The sequence below is a fragment of the Chiloscyllium punctatum genome, chromosome 19 (genome assembly GCF_047496795.1).
Source record: "Chiloscyllium punctatum isolate Juve2018m chromosome 19, sChiPun1.3, whole genome shotgun sequence".
NCBI lineage: Eukaryota > Metazoa > Chordata > Chondrichthyes > Orectolobiformes > Hemiscylliidae > Chiloscyllium > Chiloscyllium punctatum.
The window spans coordinates 90,401,847-90,418,819 of record NC_092757.1 but is presented as its reverse complement, the minus strand read 5'-3'; the positions used below and the strand labels follow the sequence as shown (position 1 = coordinate 90,418,819).

General features: G+C 41.8%; 1 protein-coding gene across 5 annotated transcripts in view; it reads left to right on the top strand.

The window, feature by feature from the left end:
- Window positions 1-16,973, top strand: part of tbx4 (T-box transcription factor 4) — a 144,730-nt gene that overhangs the window by 94,826 nt on the left and 32,931 nt on the right. For all 5 annotated transcript variants that reach the window (XM_072590038.1, XM_072590039.1, XM_072590041.1 and 2 more), the window contains exons 4-6: window positions 678-797; window positions 2,273-2,420; window positions 13,831-13,983. In XM_072590038.1, the coding sequence (XP_072446139.1) occupies window positions 678-797; window positions 2,273-2,420; window positions 13,831-13,983 (421 nt within the window). The remainder of the gene's footprint in view (window positions 1-677; window positions 798-2,272; window positions 2,421-13,830; window positions 13,984-16,973) is intronic.

Below are 16,973 nucleotides of genomic sequence, written 5' to 3'. Positions count from 1 at the left end.
AGTACCGCCTGTTCCAGAGGTGCACCATAATGTCTCTGAACAGGTTGGTTAGAAAATATCTATCTTTATATAAATAGGTAAAAGGAACATGAGTCCTCAAATGTTCCATAGGTTCAGTTACATTATGCCTGAACTGTTCCTGAACTCCATTTATTTATCATCATCGCAGAACTTGTAATATTCTAGTCCAAAACAATCTAACGGTCTATTTTGAAAACATCACTTAATCTAACTTCCACTGCTTTTGAGAAGAAAGTTCGAGAATCCGCTCAATGTACATGGGTTTCTTCACATTATTGTTGAATGGTCAAACTCCAACTTTAATGCCATGCCTTTTTATTCTTGGTTCCCTCATTCAAACAAATCATTCTGTATCTGCCCCATAAACTTCTTTGATCACTTTAAACCCTGAAAGTAATTTACCCCTTCATGCTCTAAATTAAAGCCAATTTAAGATTGGACTGTGTAACCTGTCTTCATATTTAAACTTTTTAAATTTTACTCTTGACCATTTTGCCCTGGTATTCATTTCAGGCATTTATTGCCCATCCCTATTTATCTTTGAGAAGGTACTGGTGGTGAGAAATTTGAAGAAGGAGGTTTTGTGCAATGGAATAATTTAAATTTGCTGCCTTGGTATCAGTTTGTAAGCTGCCTCTTTCTGATTATTCCTATAGGCGGATGTTTCCAAGTTACAAGGTGAAAGTTACAGGGATGAATCCCAAGACAAAGTACATTCTGCTGATTGACATTGTGCCTGCTGATGACCATCGTTATAAGTTTTGTGACAACAAGTGGTGAGTGTTTGAAACGTCGCTATTAGAAATCAGAGAAATTTAAAGCATAGAAGGAGGCCAGAGTCCCATTGAGCCTGGCCCTCTCTCCTAAAGAACTATTCAGTCAAAGTCCTATTCCTTTGCTCTTTCTCCATAGCCCTGCAATTTGTACTTTTCCAAGTATTTCCCAAATCCCTTTTGAAAGTTATGACTGGACAACCTTCAAGTATCTTTTCAGGAGGTATCAAATCACAATGACTCACCACAAAGAATTCTCCTCATTCACTATCCAGGCAAACCTTTCTTTCAAATTTTCTAAAATCTATCTTATTTGAATGCTGACCTTCCTGTCATTGGAAACAGTTTATCTAATCTATCAATTTAGTTTTGAACTCTTGTATTAAATCTCCACTTACCCTTCTTTTACTTGTGATTAGAATAATCTCAGTTTCTCAATCCTTGTCTCTGCTTTAAATGTGGAGAGCAGTCTTAATTTAACCATCCTGGCAGAAAACCGATCTGGAGTTAATTTTCTTCTCTTTATGGAACAAACACAGAAGTAACTGGAAAAGCTTACCAGGTCTGTCAGCATTTGTGAATAGAAATCAGAGTTAACGTTTCAGGTCTGGCGACTCTTCCTCAGAACTGTTCTGAGGAAGGGTTACTGGACTTGAAACATTAACTGTGATTTCTCTCTAGAGATGCTGTTCGACCTGCTGAGCTTTTCCAGCTACTTCAGTTTTTGTTTCTGATTTACAGCATCTGCAGTTCTTTCAGTTTTATTCAGTCTTCTTTATATGGGTCAGTTTCCTGTTGAATAGATCAGGCTAAAACTGACCCTGTCATCTCAGCTACATTCTTACTCAAAACCGATCACTAAACACAAGGTCTAGAAGGGTGCAGCTCCAACAATACTCAAGTATTTTAACACCTCCCAAGACAAAGCAACTTCCTTAGTTGGCAACCTTCCCACCACTCCTCTCACTATTGAAACAGAGTGACAGCAGTGTGCACTGTCCATAAGTTGCATTGCAACAACTCGACAAGGTTTGTCCAACAGAATCTTGCAAATCCACACACACACACCTCTACCACTTGGAAATTCATGTTGAGTGGAGAAATGGAAACACACCACTTGCAAGAACCCTCCAAGCCACACACGATTTTGACTTGGAACTATTTCTTAATTTCTTCACTGTCACTGGATCAAAATCCTGGAGCTCTCTTTCAAACTGTACTCTGGGTTTAGCTACACCCCATGGACCTGCAGTGGTTCAGGAAGGCAGCTCACTACTAGTTCTCCAGGGCAATTAGGGATTGGCAACAAATGGTGTCTTTACAAGAGATACCCTATCCCATTAAACAATACATGCTACTCTGTATGTGAATAAAATATAAGTGGATTTTCTTTTGCTCATGGATTCTCCCCTATCACTTTATATAGAGGGCGCAATATAACTTGTAGACTCAGGTTTTTGTTCCTCATTTTGTTCCAGGATGGTGGCTGGAAAAGCAGAGCCTGCTATGCCTGGGAGGCTATATGTACACCCAGACTCGCCAGCAACAGGAGCACACTGGATGCGGCAACTTGTCTCCTTTCAGAAGCTGAAACTGACTAACAATCACTTGGATCCATTTGGACATGTGAGTGAACAAACAGACAAAAACATTTACTGCTCACCAATTGTTCACTGTTGGCATTTGGTTCAAACAGAAAATTTACCTGTCAGCGCAAGGGGGTTTGACTGTTAATTTCACTTCCAGCTACCATAAGTGATACCGTGTATTCACTAGTAATTTCCCACAAAGAAATCCATTAGCAAAAACAGTGGCCAGTCCATGGGATGGGTGACAGCTTTCAGCTTTTGTTACAAGATGATTAAGACAATGATTAACTTATTAACTCTTGACAACAAGGCATCTCTACAAGAAGGAAATACTTGCAGTAATGTAATACCTTTAAAACTTCAGGACATCTTAATGCTCTTTACAAACAAGAAGGTAATTCTGAAATGCTGTAATGTAGGGAAATGCATAAACAATTTACACACAGCCAAGTCCAACTGACAGTAATAGGACGATGGCCAGACCATCTGTTTTAGTGATGTTGGATGAGAAATAGCTATTGGCCCCAGAAGAGGGGTAGATCTCTTCTGATCCTCCCCAAAATAGCTTCATGTGATCTTTTATGACCACCTGAGAGAGCAGATGGGTTGTTAGTTTAACATTTCATCCCAAAAATTGTAGTTCTGACGGTGAAGTGCTCCCCCAGTACTCCGCTGTGACTGTCAGTCTAAACCTTGTGCTTAATCTTCTGGCATAGCACTGACTGAGACTCAGACTTCTGGCTCAGAAGTTAGAATCTTACCCACTGAGCCAAGACTGATACTCAGCACAAGAGATTATTTCATTCATAACAGCAACAACTTACATTTAAATAGCACCTTTAGTATTGTAAAATGTTCCACGTTGATTGATCGGAGTATTTTCAAACAAATTTGGTACTGAACCAATGAAATGGATTTTAGATCAGATGGGCATGCTGCTTGATTTTTAACAAGTACCATAAAGGAGGATAGAGACAGATAGTGAACAGTGAATAGTAAACTTTTCCCTCTCACTTTGAACTCGTGACCCCTAATATTTAAGTCCCCCACGCTGGGAAAAAGCTTCTTGCTATCCGCCCTGCCTATACCTCTCATGATTTTTGTAGACCTCAATCAGGTTCCCCCCCTCAGCCTCTGTCTTTCTAATGAAAATAATCCTAATCTACTCAAATTCCTTCATAGCTAGTGCCCTCCATAGCAGGCAATGTCCTGGTGAACCTCCTCTGCACCCTCTCCAAAACATCCATATCCTTTTAGTAATGTGGCAACTGGATATATATGCAATATTCCAAATGTCGCTGATCCAAAGTTTTATACAACTGTAACATGACCTGCCAATTTATGTACTCAATACCCCGTCCGATGAAGTAAAGCATGCTGTATGCCTTCTTGACCATTCTATTGACCTGCATTGCGACCTTCAGGGTACAATGGACATGAACACCCAGTTCTCTGTGTACATCAATTTTCCCCAGGACTTTACTGTACAGTTCGTTCTTGAATTGGATCTTCCAAAATGCATCATCTTGCATTTGCCCAGATTGAACTCCATCTGCTATTTCTCTGCCCAACTCTCTAATCTATCTATATTCTGCTGTATTCTCTGACAGTCCCCTTCACTATCTGCTACTCCACCAATCTTACTGTTATCTGCAAACTTGCTAATCAGATCAAACTATACCTTCCTCCAGATCATTTATGAGAAAGTGAGGACTGCAGATGCTGGAGATCAGAGCTGAAAAATGTGTTGCTGGAAAAGCGCAGCAGGTCAGGCAGCATCCAAGGAGCAGGAGAATCGACGTTTCTTCAGGAATGAAGAAGGGCTCATACCCGAAACACCGATTCTCCTGCTCCTTGGATGCTGCCTGAACTGCTGCGCTTTTCCAGCAACACATGTTCAGTCCAATCATTTATGTATACCAGAAACAACGGTGGCCCCAGCACAGATCCCTTTGGAACACCACTGGTCACAGTTCTCCATTTTGCAAAACTCCCTCCACTACTACTCTCTGTCTCCTGTTGCCCAGCCCGTTCTCTATCCATCTAGCTAGTACACCCTGGGCCCATGTGACTTCACTTACTCCATCAGCCTACCATGGGGAACCTTATCAAATGCCTTATTGAAGTCCATGTATATGACACATACAGCTGTTCCCTCATCAATCAACTTTGTCACTTCCTCAAAGAATTCTAATAAGTTGGTAAGACATGACCTTGCCTGCACAAAATGCTGCCTATTACTGATAAGCCCATTTTCTTCCAAATGGGAATAGATTCTATCCCTTGTATCTTTCCCAGCAGCTGCCCTACTACCGACGTCAGACTCACCGGTCTACAATGACCTGGATTATCCCTGCTACCCTTCTTAAAAAAGGGGACTGCATTAGCAATTCTCCAGTCCTCCGGGACCTCACCTGTGTTCAAGGATGCTGCAAAGATATCTGTTCAGGCCTCAGTTATTTCCTCTCTTGCTTCCTTCAGTACTTTGGGGACTTGGGGACATGGGAACTTGTCCACCTTAATGTCTTTTAGAGTACCCAACACTTCCTCCTTCCTTATGCTGACTTGACCTAGAGTAACCAATGCTGCCTGACCTGCTGCGCTTTTCCAGCAACACATTTTCAGCTCTGATCTCCAGCATCTGCAGTCCTCACTTTCTCCTTGACCTAGAGTAATTAAAGATCTATCCCTAACCTCAATATTCATCATGTCCCTCTCCTCGGTGAATACCAATACAAAGTACTCATTAAGAATCTCACCCATTTTCTCTGACTCCACACATAACTTTCTTCCTTAGATGGGGAGAAACTGTTCCCATGTGCATAGATTTTAAGTGATTTACAAAACAAGCTATGGCAATATGAGAAAAAACATTTTCACTCAGCGAGTAGTTGGGGTCTGGAATGTACTACCTGAAAATGTGGTGGGACGGAGGTTCAGCTGGGGTATTCAAGAGGGTAATGGATCTTTGTTTAGATTTTTAAAAATTATGATGGTATGGGAGGAAAACAGAAGATTGATACTAAATAATGAGGCTCATTTGAAAAGCTAATGCATGCATAGTGGAGCTGAATGACCTCCTCTTTAATAATTGTGTGATTCTGTAATATTGCATCAGGCCCTTTTTTGAAATAGTTAACAGTTTTGTTAAAATAGCTGCCAAAGGAGCTCGAAATGTGCTTTGAAGTATTTGCACACTGATATAGCACAGCCCCATTTCAAACTGACAGCTTTAACGGATAATTCGATGATCCCATGCATGCAAAGACCTTCACAGTCAGTGAATCACTTTTGAAGCAGAAGCAGCACATGTGTAGGGAAATATGTCAGTAATTTTGCAACAGGTAAGGTCCCACAGACAGAACTGAGACAAATGATCAGTTAGTTTGATCTAATCACATTGTATCAATGATGGTAAGAACATCTGAGATCTTTGCTCATTTTCAATAATGTTATGGATCTTTTAAAACTACCCAAATATAATTGCAACATTTAAGAGGCATTTGGATGGGTATATGAATAGGAAGGGTTTGGAGGGATATGGGTCGGGTGCTGGCAGGTGGGACTAGATTGGTTGGGATATCTGGTCGGCATGGACGGGTTGGACCGAAGGGTCTGTTTCTATGCTGTACATCTCTATAACTCTAAGAGATTGTGTTCTGAACAATATGCATTGGCTTAATATACCTGGAATTTTAGCCTTTTTTATGTTCACAATATTGAGTTAAACTAGAAGCTGTTAATTACAAGGTGAGAGCATTTTGTTTTAGTCATTCAAGGAACATAGGCATCACAGGCTGGGCCAGCATTTATTGTCCATCCCTAGTTGCCCTTGAGATGGTTGTGGTGAACAGTATTCTTGAACCATTAGTCAATGTGTTGTAGGTAGATCCACTCTGCCATTAAAGTGGGTTTTCCAGGATTTTGACCCAGTGACACTGATAAATATCCAAGTCAAGATTGAGTTGGAGGTGCCGGTGTTGAACTAGGCTGTACAAAGTTAAACATCATGCAACACCAGGTTATAGTCCAACAGGTTTATTTGGAAGCACTAACTTTTGTTGCGCTGATCAGCTACCTGATGAAGGAGCAGTGCTTGGAAAGCTAGTGTTTCCAAATAAACCTGTTGGACTATAACTTGGTTTTATGTGATTTTTAACCAAGTCAAGATTGTCTGTCACATGGAGGCGAACCTGCAGGAGTTGGTACAAAGACCAAAGAAAATTTACAGCCCAGGAGCAGGTCTTTCGGCCCTCCAAGTCTGAGTCAATCCAAATCCGCTGTCTAAACCTATCATCCAATTCCTAAGCATCTACTGTATATCCCTCTGCTCTCCATCTACTCATGCATCTGTCCAGACGCACCTTAAATGAACCTACCGTGCCTGTCTCTACTACCTCTGCTGGCAATGCGTTCCAAGGCACCTACAACCCTCTGTGTAAAGTACTTGCTGCATATATTCCCCTTAAACTTTTCACCTTTCACCTTGAACGCGCGACCTCTCGTTATTGAATCCCTCACCCTTGGAAAAAGCTTATCTCTATCTACCCTGTCTATACCCTTCATAATTTTGTAGACCTCAGTCAAGTCCCCCCATAATCTCCTTTTTTCTAAAGAAAGCAATCCTAACCTACTCAACCTCTCTTCATAGGTAGCACCTTCCATACCAGGCAACATTCTCATAAAAATTCTCTGCATCCTCTCCAAAGCATTCACATCCTTTTGGTAATGTGGCGACCAGAACTATACACAGTATTCTAAATGCGGCCGAACCAAAGTCTTGTACAATTTTAACATGACCTGCCAGCTCTTATACTCAATACCCCATGCGATGAAGGTAAGCATACCAAATGCCTTCTTGACCACTCTATTCAGCTGTGCAGCCACCTTCAAGGTACAATGGACCTGAACCTGGTTCCCATGTCCCTGCTGCCCTTGTCGTTCTAGATGAGAATGGTCTTGGGTTTAGAATGTTCTCTCTTAAGGAGCCTTGGTGAATTTCTGCAGTGCATCTTGCAGATAGTACACACTGCTGCCACTGAATGTCAGTGGTGGAGGGAGTGGGTGTGTGTCATCAGCTGGGCTGTTTTGTTCTGGATGGTGTCAAACTTCTTGAGTGTTGTTGGAGCTACACTCATCCAGGCAAGTGGGGAGTATTCCATCACACTCCTGACTTGTGCCTTGTGGTGGACAGGCTTTTGAGAGTCAGGAGGTGAATTACTCTCTGCAGGATTCCTATCCTCTGACCTGCTCTTGTACAGGATCAAGGCCTCTCCATTGAGAAATTTCTTCCCAAGATTTGCGCCCCAGCAGATCATCAGAATTCTGTTCTCTCAAGGTTCATTTCTTTCTTCCTTCCATTTTCTGGTCACAAAGTGCATGCACAAGTGAATTTATAGCTCAACACCATCAGAACGTAATTCATGCCATATTGAGGAAGAGTTCTTGAGTTATTCTGGCAATTCCATCTTTAGAAATTCCCAACCGAATTTATGCCAGAGCTGGCAGGAGGGATTGATGTGGAGACAGTTGATTGTCTTTACCATCATGCTAGTTCTTCCTGAAAGAACAGCCTCAGGAGGGTCCCCAGTGAAGTGACTGTGGGTTACTGTGTCTCGGAAAGTTGGATCCAGGCAGGTACCACTGAAATATCCTTGCTGGAGCTGAAGGCCTCCATTGTCTACACAATGAGCATGCTTCTGTAATCTGAGCTGGGATCTACAGCATTGGAGACAGTGGATCTCTGTTCTCTGTGGCATACCATTGCTGGTGGAGTAAGACGATTCGGATTTTGACTCATTCACATGGAGCTTAATTTCTTTTCCTATTTTTCCATCACTTTTAATTAACACTAGATCTTAGTCTTACATTCCCTGTTTGTAAAGATAGAGATATAGTTTGCTGCTTCTGAGTCTGTGCCTGTGTTACTGAGTAACCAGTTGGTCACAAGAGCAAAGTGGTAACTTTGACTTTTGGGGAAACACTGTGAAAAGACTGACATAAGAATGAAGAAAGATTTGCATTCATTTAGTGTTTGTTTTAAAAAGCTCAGGATGATCCGAAGCACTTAAACCAACAGACCATAAGATACAGGAGCACAATTAGGCCCTTCAGCCCATTGATCCTGCTTCACCATTTGATCATGACTGATATCTTGCTGGAAAAGCGCTTTTCCAGCAACACATTTTCAGCTCTGATCTCCAGCATCTGCAGTCCTCACTTTCTCCATGACTGATATCTTGCCTTCTTCCCATAATCCTTGATCCCCTTACCAATCAATAACTTTTCTAACTCTGTTTTAAATACATTCAGTGACTTGGCCTCCATAGCCCTCTGCATCAATGTGTTTGATGAGATTAACCACCCTCTGGCTGAAGAAATACCTCCTTATCTCAGTTAATGTGGTTTTTCTTTTGCTTTTATGCAGTCTGTGACCTCCCTTGTCAGCCTTTGCTGTCTTCTCCTACCCTGAATATATTTCTTTTTCCTAGGGATGAATTTATGCTGTGCCTCCTAAATTACCACCAGAAAGGTCTGCCAGTGCTGCTCCACCATCTTCCCTTGTAGGCTCCCCTTCCAATCAACCCTGGCCAACTTGTTCCTCATTTCTTTTCAGTTACCCTTACTTAATTATAACCCTTACATCTGATTCCAGTTTATCCCCCTGAAACTGTAGGGTGAATCCTATCATATCATGGTCATTGCTCCCTAGGGATTCCTTACTTTAAATCCCTAATCATTACACAGCACCAAATCCAGAATTGCCTGTTCCCCAGTGGGCTCTACCACAAGCTGCTCCAAAAAAAAAATCTCGTAGACATTCCACAAATTTCTTTTCTTCAGACTGGCTACTAACCTGATTTTCCCAGTCCACCTGCATATTGAAGACGACCCTGATTACTGTAATAGTGCCTTTCTTCCATGCCTTTTTGATCTCCTAATTTATTTTCTGCCCCACATCCTGACTCCTGGTCGGAGGCCTGTACACAGCACAACACCCATCAAGGTCTTTTTTTCTTTTGCAGTTCCTCAACTCTGCTCATACAGATTCTACATTTTCAGACCCTATACTACTTTAGGTGACTGGTTTAATTTCATTTCTGGCCATTTGCTCATCCTTTCGCTCAGATATGTATCCTGGATGTTTAATTCCCAACCTGGATCCCCTTGCAATCATGTCTCTGCGATACGCACAATTTCAATCTATGCTCACAAGCTCACTTTCCTTGCCTTGTATAGTGAGTATAGTTAAGATCCTCAGTTCTGTGTTGACTACCCCCTTCTCATTGTTGTCCCCTTATCTGCTGTGCTAGGCTACATTCCTGGGCGTTTCTATACTTTCTGTCGTATTACTTGTTCTGGAAACTTTAATAATCTCCGCTGAGTATCCCCCCCACCGCCCAATTGTGACCTTGATTTATGATATCAGTTTGTCTCTCTTATTCCAAATGCTTTATGCATTAAGATACAAAGCCTTAAATTTTTTTCTATCATTGAGTTTCCCTGACCTTTATGGTTCCTCAGCGCAATATTGTTTCAGGTGCTGCCCTTTTAAGGGACCTGGTCAGATGACCTGGAGGGGTGGAGCTTGGGAGCAGTCCAGAACTGGTTGTGGAGATGGGAGCATTATTAATAGAGTGTTCTTGTTCAGATTTAGCATTTGTCTGCCTTGTGTATAATTCCTGGTTCCAAAGTAAGTACCAACAGGACAAATATGACATTCACACATTCTGACCCTTCCTTCCGGTAACAATCAGCTCAATTTCTAGCGTGTAACTCTACCTTCTCCTTTACCTTTGATTTTATTATTTTCCATGCAGTTCACTATTTAGTCTGTCGCCCTAGTTATTCGCCCTAGGACTCTGGCCCCAGCATGATCCAGATGGAGTTGGTCCCATTGGCACAGCTCCCTCTTTCCCCAGTCCTGGTGCCAAGTAACCATGAATTGAACCTGTTTCTCCTACATCAATCTTTGAGCCAGGCATTTACATCTTTAATCTGGTTGACCCTGTGCCAATTAGCTCATGTCCCAGAGATGATTACCTTTGCTTTTTAATTCAATCCCTAGCTGCTTATATTCCCTCAGCAGAACCTTTCCTCTTTCTATTGATATCAATGGTACATACGTGTACCATGACAGTTGGACCTTTCCCCTCTCACCCCAAGTTCCTCTGCAGCCCAGATGAGAGATTTTGAACCCGACCACCAGATTTCAGGTCTCTTGATCCTGGCCACATAGAATACTGTCTATTCCCCTGACTATACTATCCCTGACTATGACTACATTTCTCCCCCCCCCACTCTTGAATGTTTCCCTGTACCGTGGTGTAGTGTCGATTTGTTCATCCTCTCTACATGGCATGCTCTTGGCCACACAGAGCAAGAATCTCAAACCTGTTAGACAAGCACAAGGGCTGAAGCCCCTTCAGCATTACCTCCTGGTCCCTCTAGCTGCCTCACTCATAGACACACTCTTCTGTCTCCGACCATTGACTGAATTTCAGGTAGTCACTCTAATGGATGTGACTGCCTCCTGAAACCCAAAATCCAGAAACTCTGTCCCTCTCCGATGTGTTGCAGTTTGAAGCTCAGACTCCAGCTTATTAACTCTGAGCCTGAGTTCCTCAAGCAACCAACATTTATGACAGATGTTGTCATTATGAACCACAATGGGGTTTACCAGCTTCCACATCATGCAGCTACAACACATAATCTCTCTTGTATCTCTAATGACTTAGTTTTCAATTTGTTCTTTTCAATTCACATTCAATGAAATCATTTTGAAGTGTAATCACTGTTATGTTGGAAATGCAGCAAATTTACTGCCTCAAAAATAGCAGATATTTTGTTTTAGTGATACTGACTGTGAAACCTATAAAAATCTATAAAAGGACCTTCCTGATAATCAGGGAGTCCCGAACCAGAGGTCACAGACTAAGGATATGGCTTAGGCCATTTAGGAGTGAGGTGAGGAGAAATGCCATCATACAGGAAGTGGTGAGCCGATGGAATTCTCTGCCACAACAGCAATTAAGGCCAAAACATTGAATGTTTTCTAGAAAGGTATCAAAAGGTATGGAGTGAACGCAGTGACAGGGGACTGAGTTAGATGTTCAGTCAAGATCATATTGAATGGTGGATCAGGCTTGAAGGGCTGAATGGCCAACTTCTCCTATTTCTATATTTCTATTAATATTGACCAGCATACAGGGAAAACTATTTCTTGAAAATAGCATCTGGCTCTTTAACAGCCACCTGAGAGGGCAGGCAGAGCCTTGGGTTTACAATTTAATTCAAATGGTAGCACCTCTGACATTGCAGCTCTCCCTCAGTGGTGTCAGCCTGGATTTTGCGTTCAAATCTCTGAGTAGCAGCTGAATCCATGATCTTTTGCCTTTGAGATGAGATTCTGATTGCTGGACAGTTCATGGCTGATACTTGTACAGTAGTTCACTTTGAGATCACTGCCTGACAAAATCTCCAGCAGGAAAGCAATATCCTGTTGCCTTGTTTAGATAATACATACTGATACATTTGTTTATTGAGAGATTTCATCACAGTTAGAAGGCTGTACCAGGAATAGAAATTACTCACATAAGAGAAGTCTCCTTTAATAAATCTTCTTTTCCACTGTCACAGCTGGACTGAAATGCTCTGGAGCTCGAAACATTCCAAACGTTCCTTCAGTTGTTGTCCCTCATGCTGTCTGGAAGAAATCAATAATAAACATGAAAGTGACATTAAACAGTTATTACTGTTCCACAGGAGTGAGCTTTTAGTATTTCTACTTCTGAATCAGAAGGTGAGAGGTTTGAGCCACATTCTGGCCAAGCTGAGTCAGTAGAAGCTAAAACATGGTCCCTAAAAACTGGATTAATCTATTGCAAGGTGAGTTAGGACCTGCCCTAATGTACTATTAGTTGTATACTTGTAGGTAAATTTTATGATTTAATATTTCTCCACTAATTGCACTTGAGACCCAGGCCAAATCTCTTGACAGACTAATCAAAAATTATAGAATCTGACATTAACTGGGACAAACATGATACTGGCCTTTGACGGTAACATTTTTAAGACGGCATTAAAGCTAAAGGGTGTGCGTTTGTTCACGCAAGCTAACAAATCAAGTCTTGAAGAAGTAAAAAAACTCAGTGAACAATACACAAAAACTGAGAGAGGAAAGAAAGAACTTGCATTTCAAAGGATCAATTGTTCACAACCAATAAAGTTTTTTGAAGTGTAGGCACTGCTGTAATGTGGGAAATGCACATGTTTACACAGCAAGATCCCACAAATCCAAATCTTTGGGATTGCCTATTTTTAAACGTGTTGCTGAGGAACATGTATTTGCTTGGACTCTCCTGCTGTTCTTTGAGAAATAGTTCCACAGGGTGTGATATGTTTACTTGAAATAACAGATGGGACTGGAATTTAATATCTCATCCAAAAGACAGCAAGTCTGCCTGTGCAATAACCCTTCATATTGCACCAGGAACGTCAGCTGAGGTTTTGTTCCCAGATCTCAGCAGCAGAATTTGAATCCACACGCTTTTCACTCGAGCTGAGAATAGAGCTCACTGAGCCAGGCTAGGAGAGATAAACTAGAGAGTGGATCACTTGAGGCAGTCTCACTTGTGTCCCACTGGCCAGTGTTAAAAGGAGCCAGTGTCAAAAGGACACAGTGGCCCAATGGTATTATAATTAAACTGCTAATCCAGAGACCCTGATAATGTTCTGAAGACCTGGACTCAAATCCTGCCATGGCAGATGGTGGAATTTGAAATCAGTAATATCTGGAATTAGGAGTCTAATGATAGCCATGAAGCTGTTATTGATTTTCAGGGGAAAACCCCATCTGGTTCACTAATGCCCTTTAGGGAAGGAAACTGCCATCCATTCCTGGTCTGGCTTACATGTGACTCCACACCCACAGCAATGTTGACTGTTAACTGCCCTCTGGGCAATTAGGGATGGGCAATAAACATTGGCCTTGCCAGTGACACACACATCTTATGAAGGTATTTGAAAAAAACAGAGGGTGGGAGAATATTCTGAACTGCATTAAGGCGAAGGGAGATCAGGTTGCATCATGTGGCAAAGGAAGAGCAAAAGTGAATGAAATACTTTAAAAATGGAACTGCACTACTACACCCTGGAGATATCCTAGTTGTTTCTGTGGTTGGTAGATAGTGTGATTTAGAAAGATTGCTGTGTAGTGTGTGTGCTGCTGTGACACAGACATTAGGATATGGTCAATACAGTATGAAAGGGTGGCCTGTCTTTGTCTTCCACATTCCTGAGCTGTCCTGGGAGTGAGTGAGGGCCAGAACGACTGAGATGAGGTTCTTCCTTCACTCCCTACACCAACAAGGCATTCACTAACACCATTCTGCTATTTAATAGCTCATGATGGTAACAATTACTTTGTTTTGACTTTCTTTCCACAGATTATTTTGAATTCTATGCACAAATACCAACCAAGGCTCCACATTGTAAAAGCAGATGAAAATAATGCATTTGGTTCAAAAAACACTGCCTTTTCCACCCATGTATTCACAGAGACGACATTCATTTCAGTCACATCATATCAGAATCATAAGGTAAGCTATTTCTCATCTCCTTTTAACGTAACCCTTTTGAAACGTTTCAGTCCCATTGTTGTCGAGTGTTCTTGGGAATTGTTCAGCTCCTAACACTGCTTGGGTCCTATTATCCACCGTTAGGACATTGGATTGGGACCTGGATCAGTGTCATAACAAGTGAGTGACATTGTGTGATCTGAGCCACAACATTCAGGCTGAATGATGTAGAGTGAGAAACAAGGAACACAAGATCAGAGTCAAAACAAAAAGGCCGAAATGAAATTCAGCAGAAATACATGAGGTTGTACACTTTAGCAGGAAAAAGAGGCTGATCATATGTTATTGAGAAACTGTGCATCTATGTGCAGTACAAGAGCAAAGGAATCTTGGAGTATAAAGACACTAAAAATTAAACATTGCACCACAGGTTAACAGGACCATTTAACAAAAGCAAACCAAACACTAGGCTTTATTTAGAGTCATAGAGTTACACAGCATGGAAACACACCCTTCCATCCAACTTGCCCATGCCAACCAGATATTGTAAACTGATCTAGTCCCATTTGGCCCTGCCATTAAGTGTATACGTCCTGCACTAATTTGCCTTACCAAAATACAACGTCTCACGTTTATCTGCTTCTAAACCCTTCCTGGTCATGTACACATCCAGATGCCTTCTAAATGCTGTAATTGTACCAGTCTCCATCACTTCCTCTTCAGCTCATTCCATACATGCACCACCCTCTCTATGAAAATGTTGCCCCTCAGGTCCCTATTAAATTTTTTTTTTTGTCATCTTAAACCTATGCCCTCTAGTTTTGGACTATCTACCCTGGGAAAAAGACCTTAGCTATTCACTCTATCCATGCCCCTCATGATTTTATAAATCTCTATAAGGTCGCCCCTCAGCCTGTGACACTCCAGGGAAAATAGCCCCAGTCTATTCAGTCTCTCCCTATAGCTCAAAGCCTCCAACCCTGGCAACATCCTTGTAAATTGTTTCTGAACCCTTTCAAGTTCAACAACATTGTTCCTACAACAGGAAGACCAGAATTGAATGCAGTATTCTAAAAGTGCCCTAACAATGTCCTGTACTACTGCAACATGGCATCTCAACTCCTATACTCAATGTACTGATCAATGAAGGCAAGTGTACCAAATGCCTTCTTCACCGTCTTGTCTACCTGCGACTCCACTTTCAAGGAACTATGCACCTGCATCGCTAGGTCTCTTTGTTCAGCAACACTCCCCAAGGCCCTGCCATGAAGTGTACACGTCCTGCACTAATTTGCCTTACCAAAATACAACGTCTCACGTTTATCTGAATTAAATTCCATCTGACACTTATTGACCCATTGGCCCATCTGATCAAAGTCCCGTTGTATTCTGAGATAACCTTCTTCACTGTCCACTACACCTCTAATTTTGGTGTCATCTGCAACATTATTAACCATACGTTCTAAATTCACATCCAAATTATTAAATAACCGATGAAAAGCAGTGGACCCAGTACTGATCCTTTGGGAAACTACTGGTCACAGGTCTCCAGTCCAAAAGTCAGCTCTTTACTGCCACACTCTGTCTCTTACCTTCAAGCCAATTCTGTATCCAATTGGCTAGCTTTCCTGGATTCAATATGATCTAACCTTGCTAACCAATCTATCATGTGGAACCTTATCGAACACCTTGCTGAATTCCATATCCACAATCATCAATCTTCGTTGTCACCTCTTCAAAAAAACTTCAAACAGGTAGAATTAAAAAGTCAGAACATTATGCTAAATCTGTACCAAACATTGGTTAGATCATAAACTCTTAGGACCTGAATTGTTTCCCTGGCTTGGGGTCACAACACGGGAGAAATTTAGGCTCTACAATTCAAGACTTTAAAAACAGTGCCTGTAGTTTGGATTTTCCATATGGTGGTGTGGACTGAATTTGGAATTGGGATGAAGACCCAGGAAGTGCCAAGGAGGCTGCCGAGGTTCCTGAGCAGGCCAGGTGGAACATCTGTCTGTGGACTCCAGCACTGTATGCACAGATTAAAAACACAGAGAAAATATCCCTTGTGCTCTTACCCTCTCTCTATACCCCATCCCATGACAAACTATGCCCTTGCAGCCAGGCCTTCTTGTCCCTGTGCTATCAGATGCTCAACTACCCATGTCCCATGCCCCATGGTCCTTCAAATCTCTCTGCCAACATATGCCCCTTCATCCAATGCTCATGTACATATACCCGTGGCCCTATGAGCCTCCAGTGCAAACCTATGTCACTGTACAGAATCCCATAGCCCCTCATAATTGCTATACCAGCCTATTCCCATCTATTCATTCCCTATAGTCCCTAATATTTCATTTGCTCCCAAAAACCCCAACCCTTTATAGCCTTTTGACAACTGAATGGCAACTTATTTTATACCGACCATCCTATGGCTTTCCCTGTCATGCCATTATCTAGCATGGGCACATGACCAAGGGGAATTGGGCTGGTACAGCAGGAATGAGGAGCTACGTGATTCCATACAAGGACACAGATTTGAATTGGGGGCTCATAGAGCCATTGGCTGATGTAAATGGCCATTGGATGACAGGGTATAGGTTGGCATAGAGAAATTTCCAGACAATTTGTTTTGTTACTATTGAAAAAAAAAGCCCATTCTCATTGATGCAAACCAAACATTGTGAAAATGATAGATAGGGAAATCTGCCAGGCAGCACAAATATTATAATGGTTTTATATAGCCAGACTCTCAAATACCCAACCAGTGGTGCATATTTGCACATTTCTTTTGGACAGTTTCAAGACAACTTTGCAAAGTCCCAAATTTGCACTTTTTTGCAAACACACTTGCCTTTTTATAATCCCAAAGGTCGTCTCACCTTTCCTGAAGGTCACCTAACTTCCACCAAAGGTATTTAAGAACCAGATATAAAGGTGTACCTTACCCAGATAAGAGGTGGGAAACATAAAGCATTCGTGTGACCCTCACCCTCCAAAACCCTCCT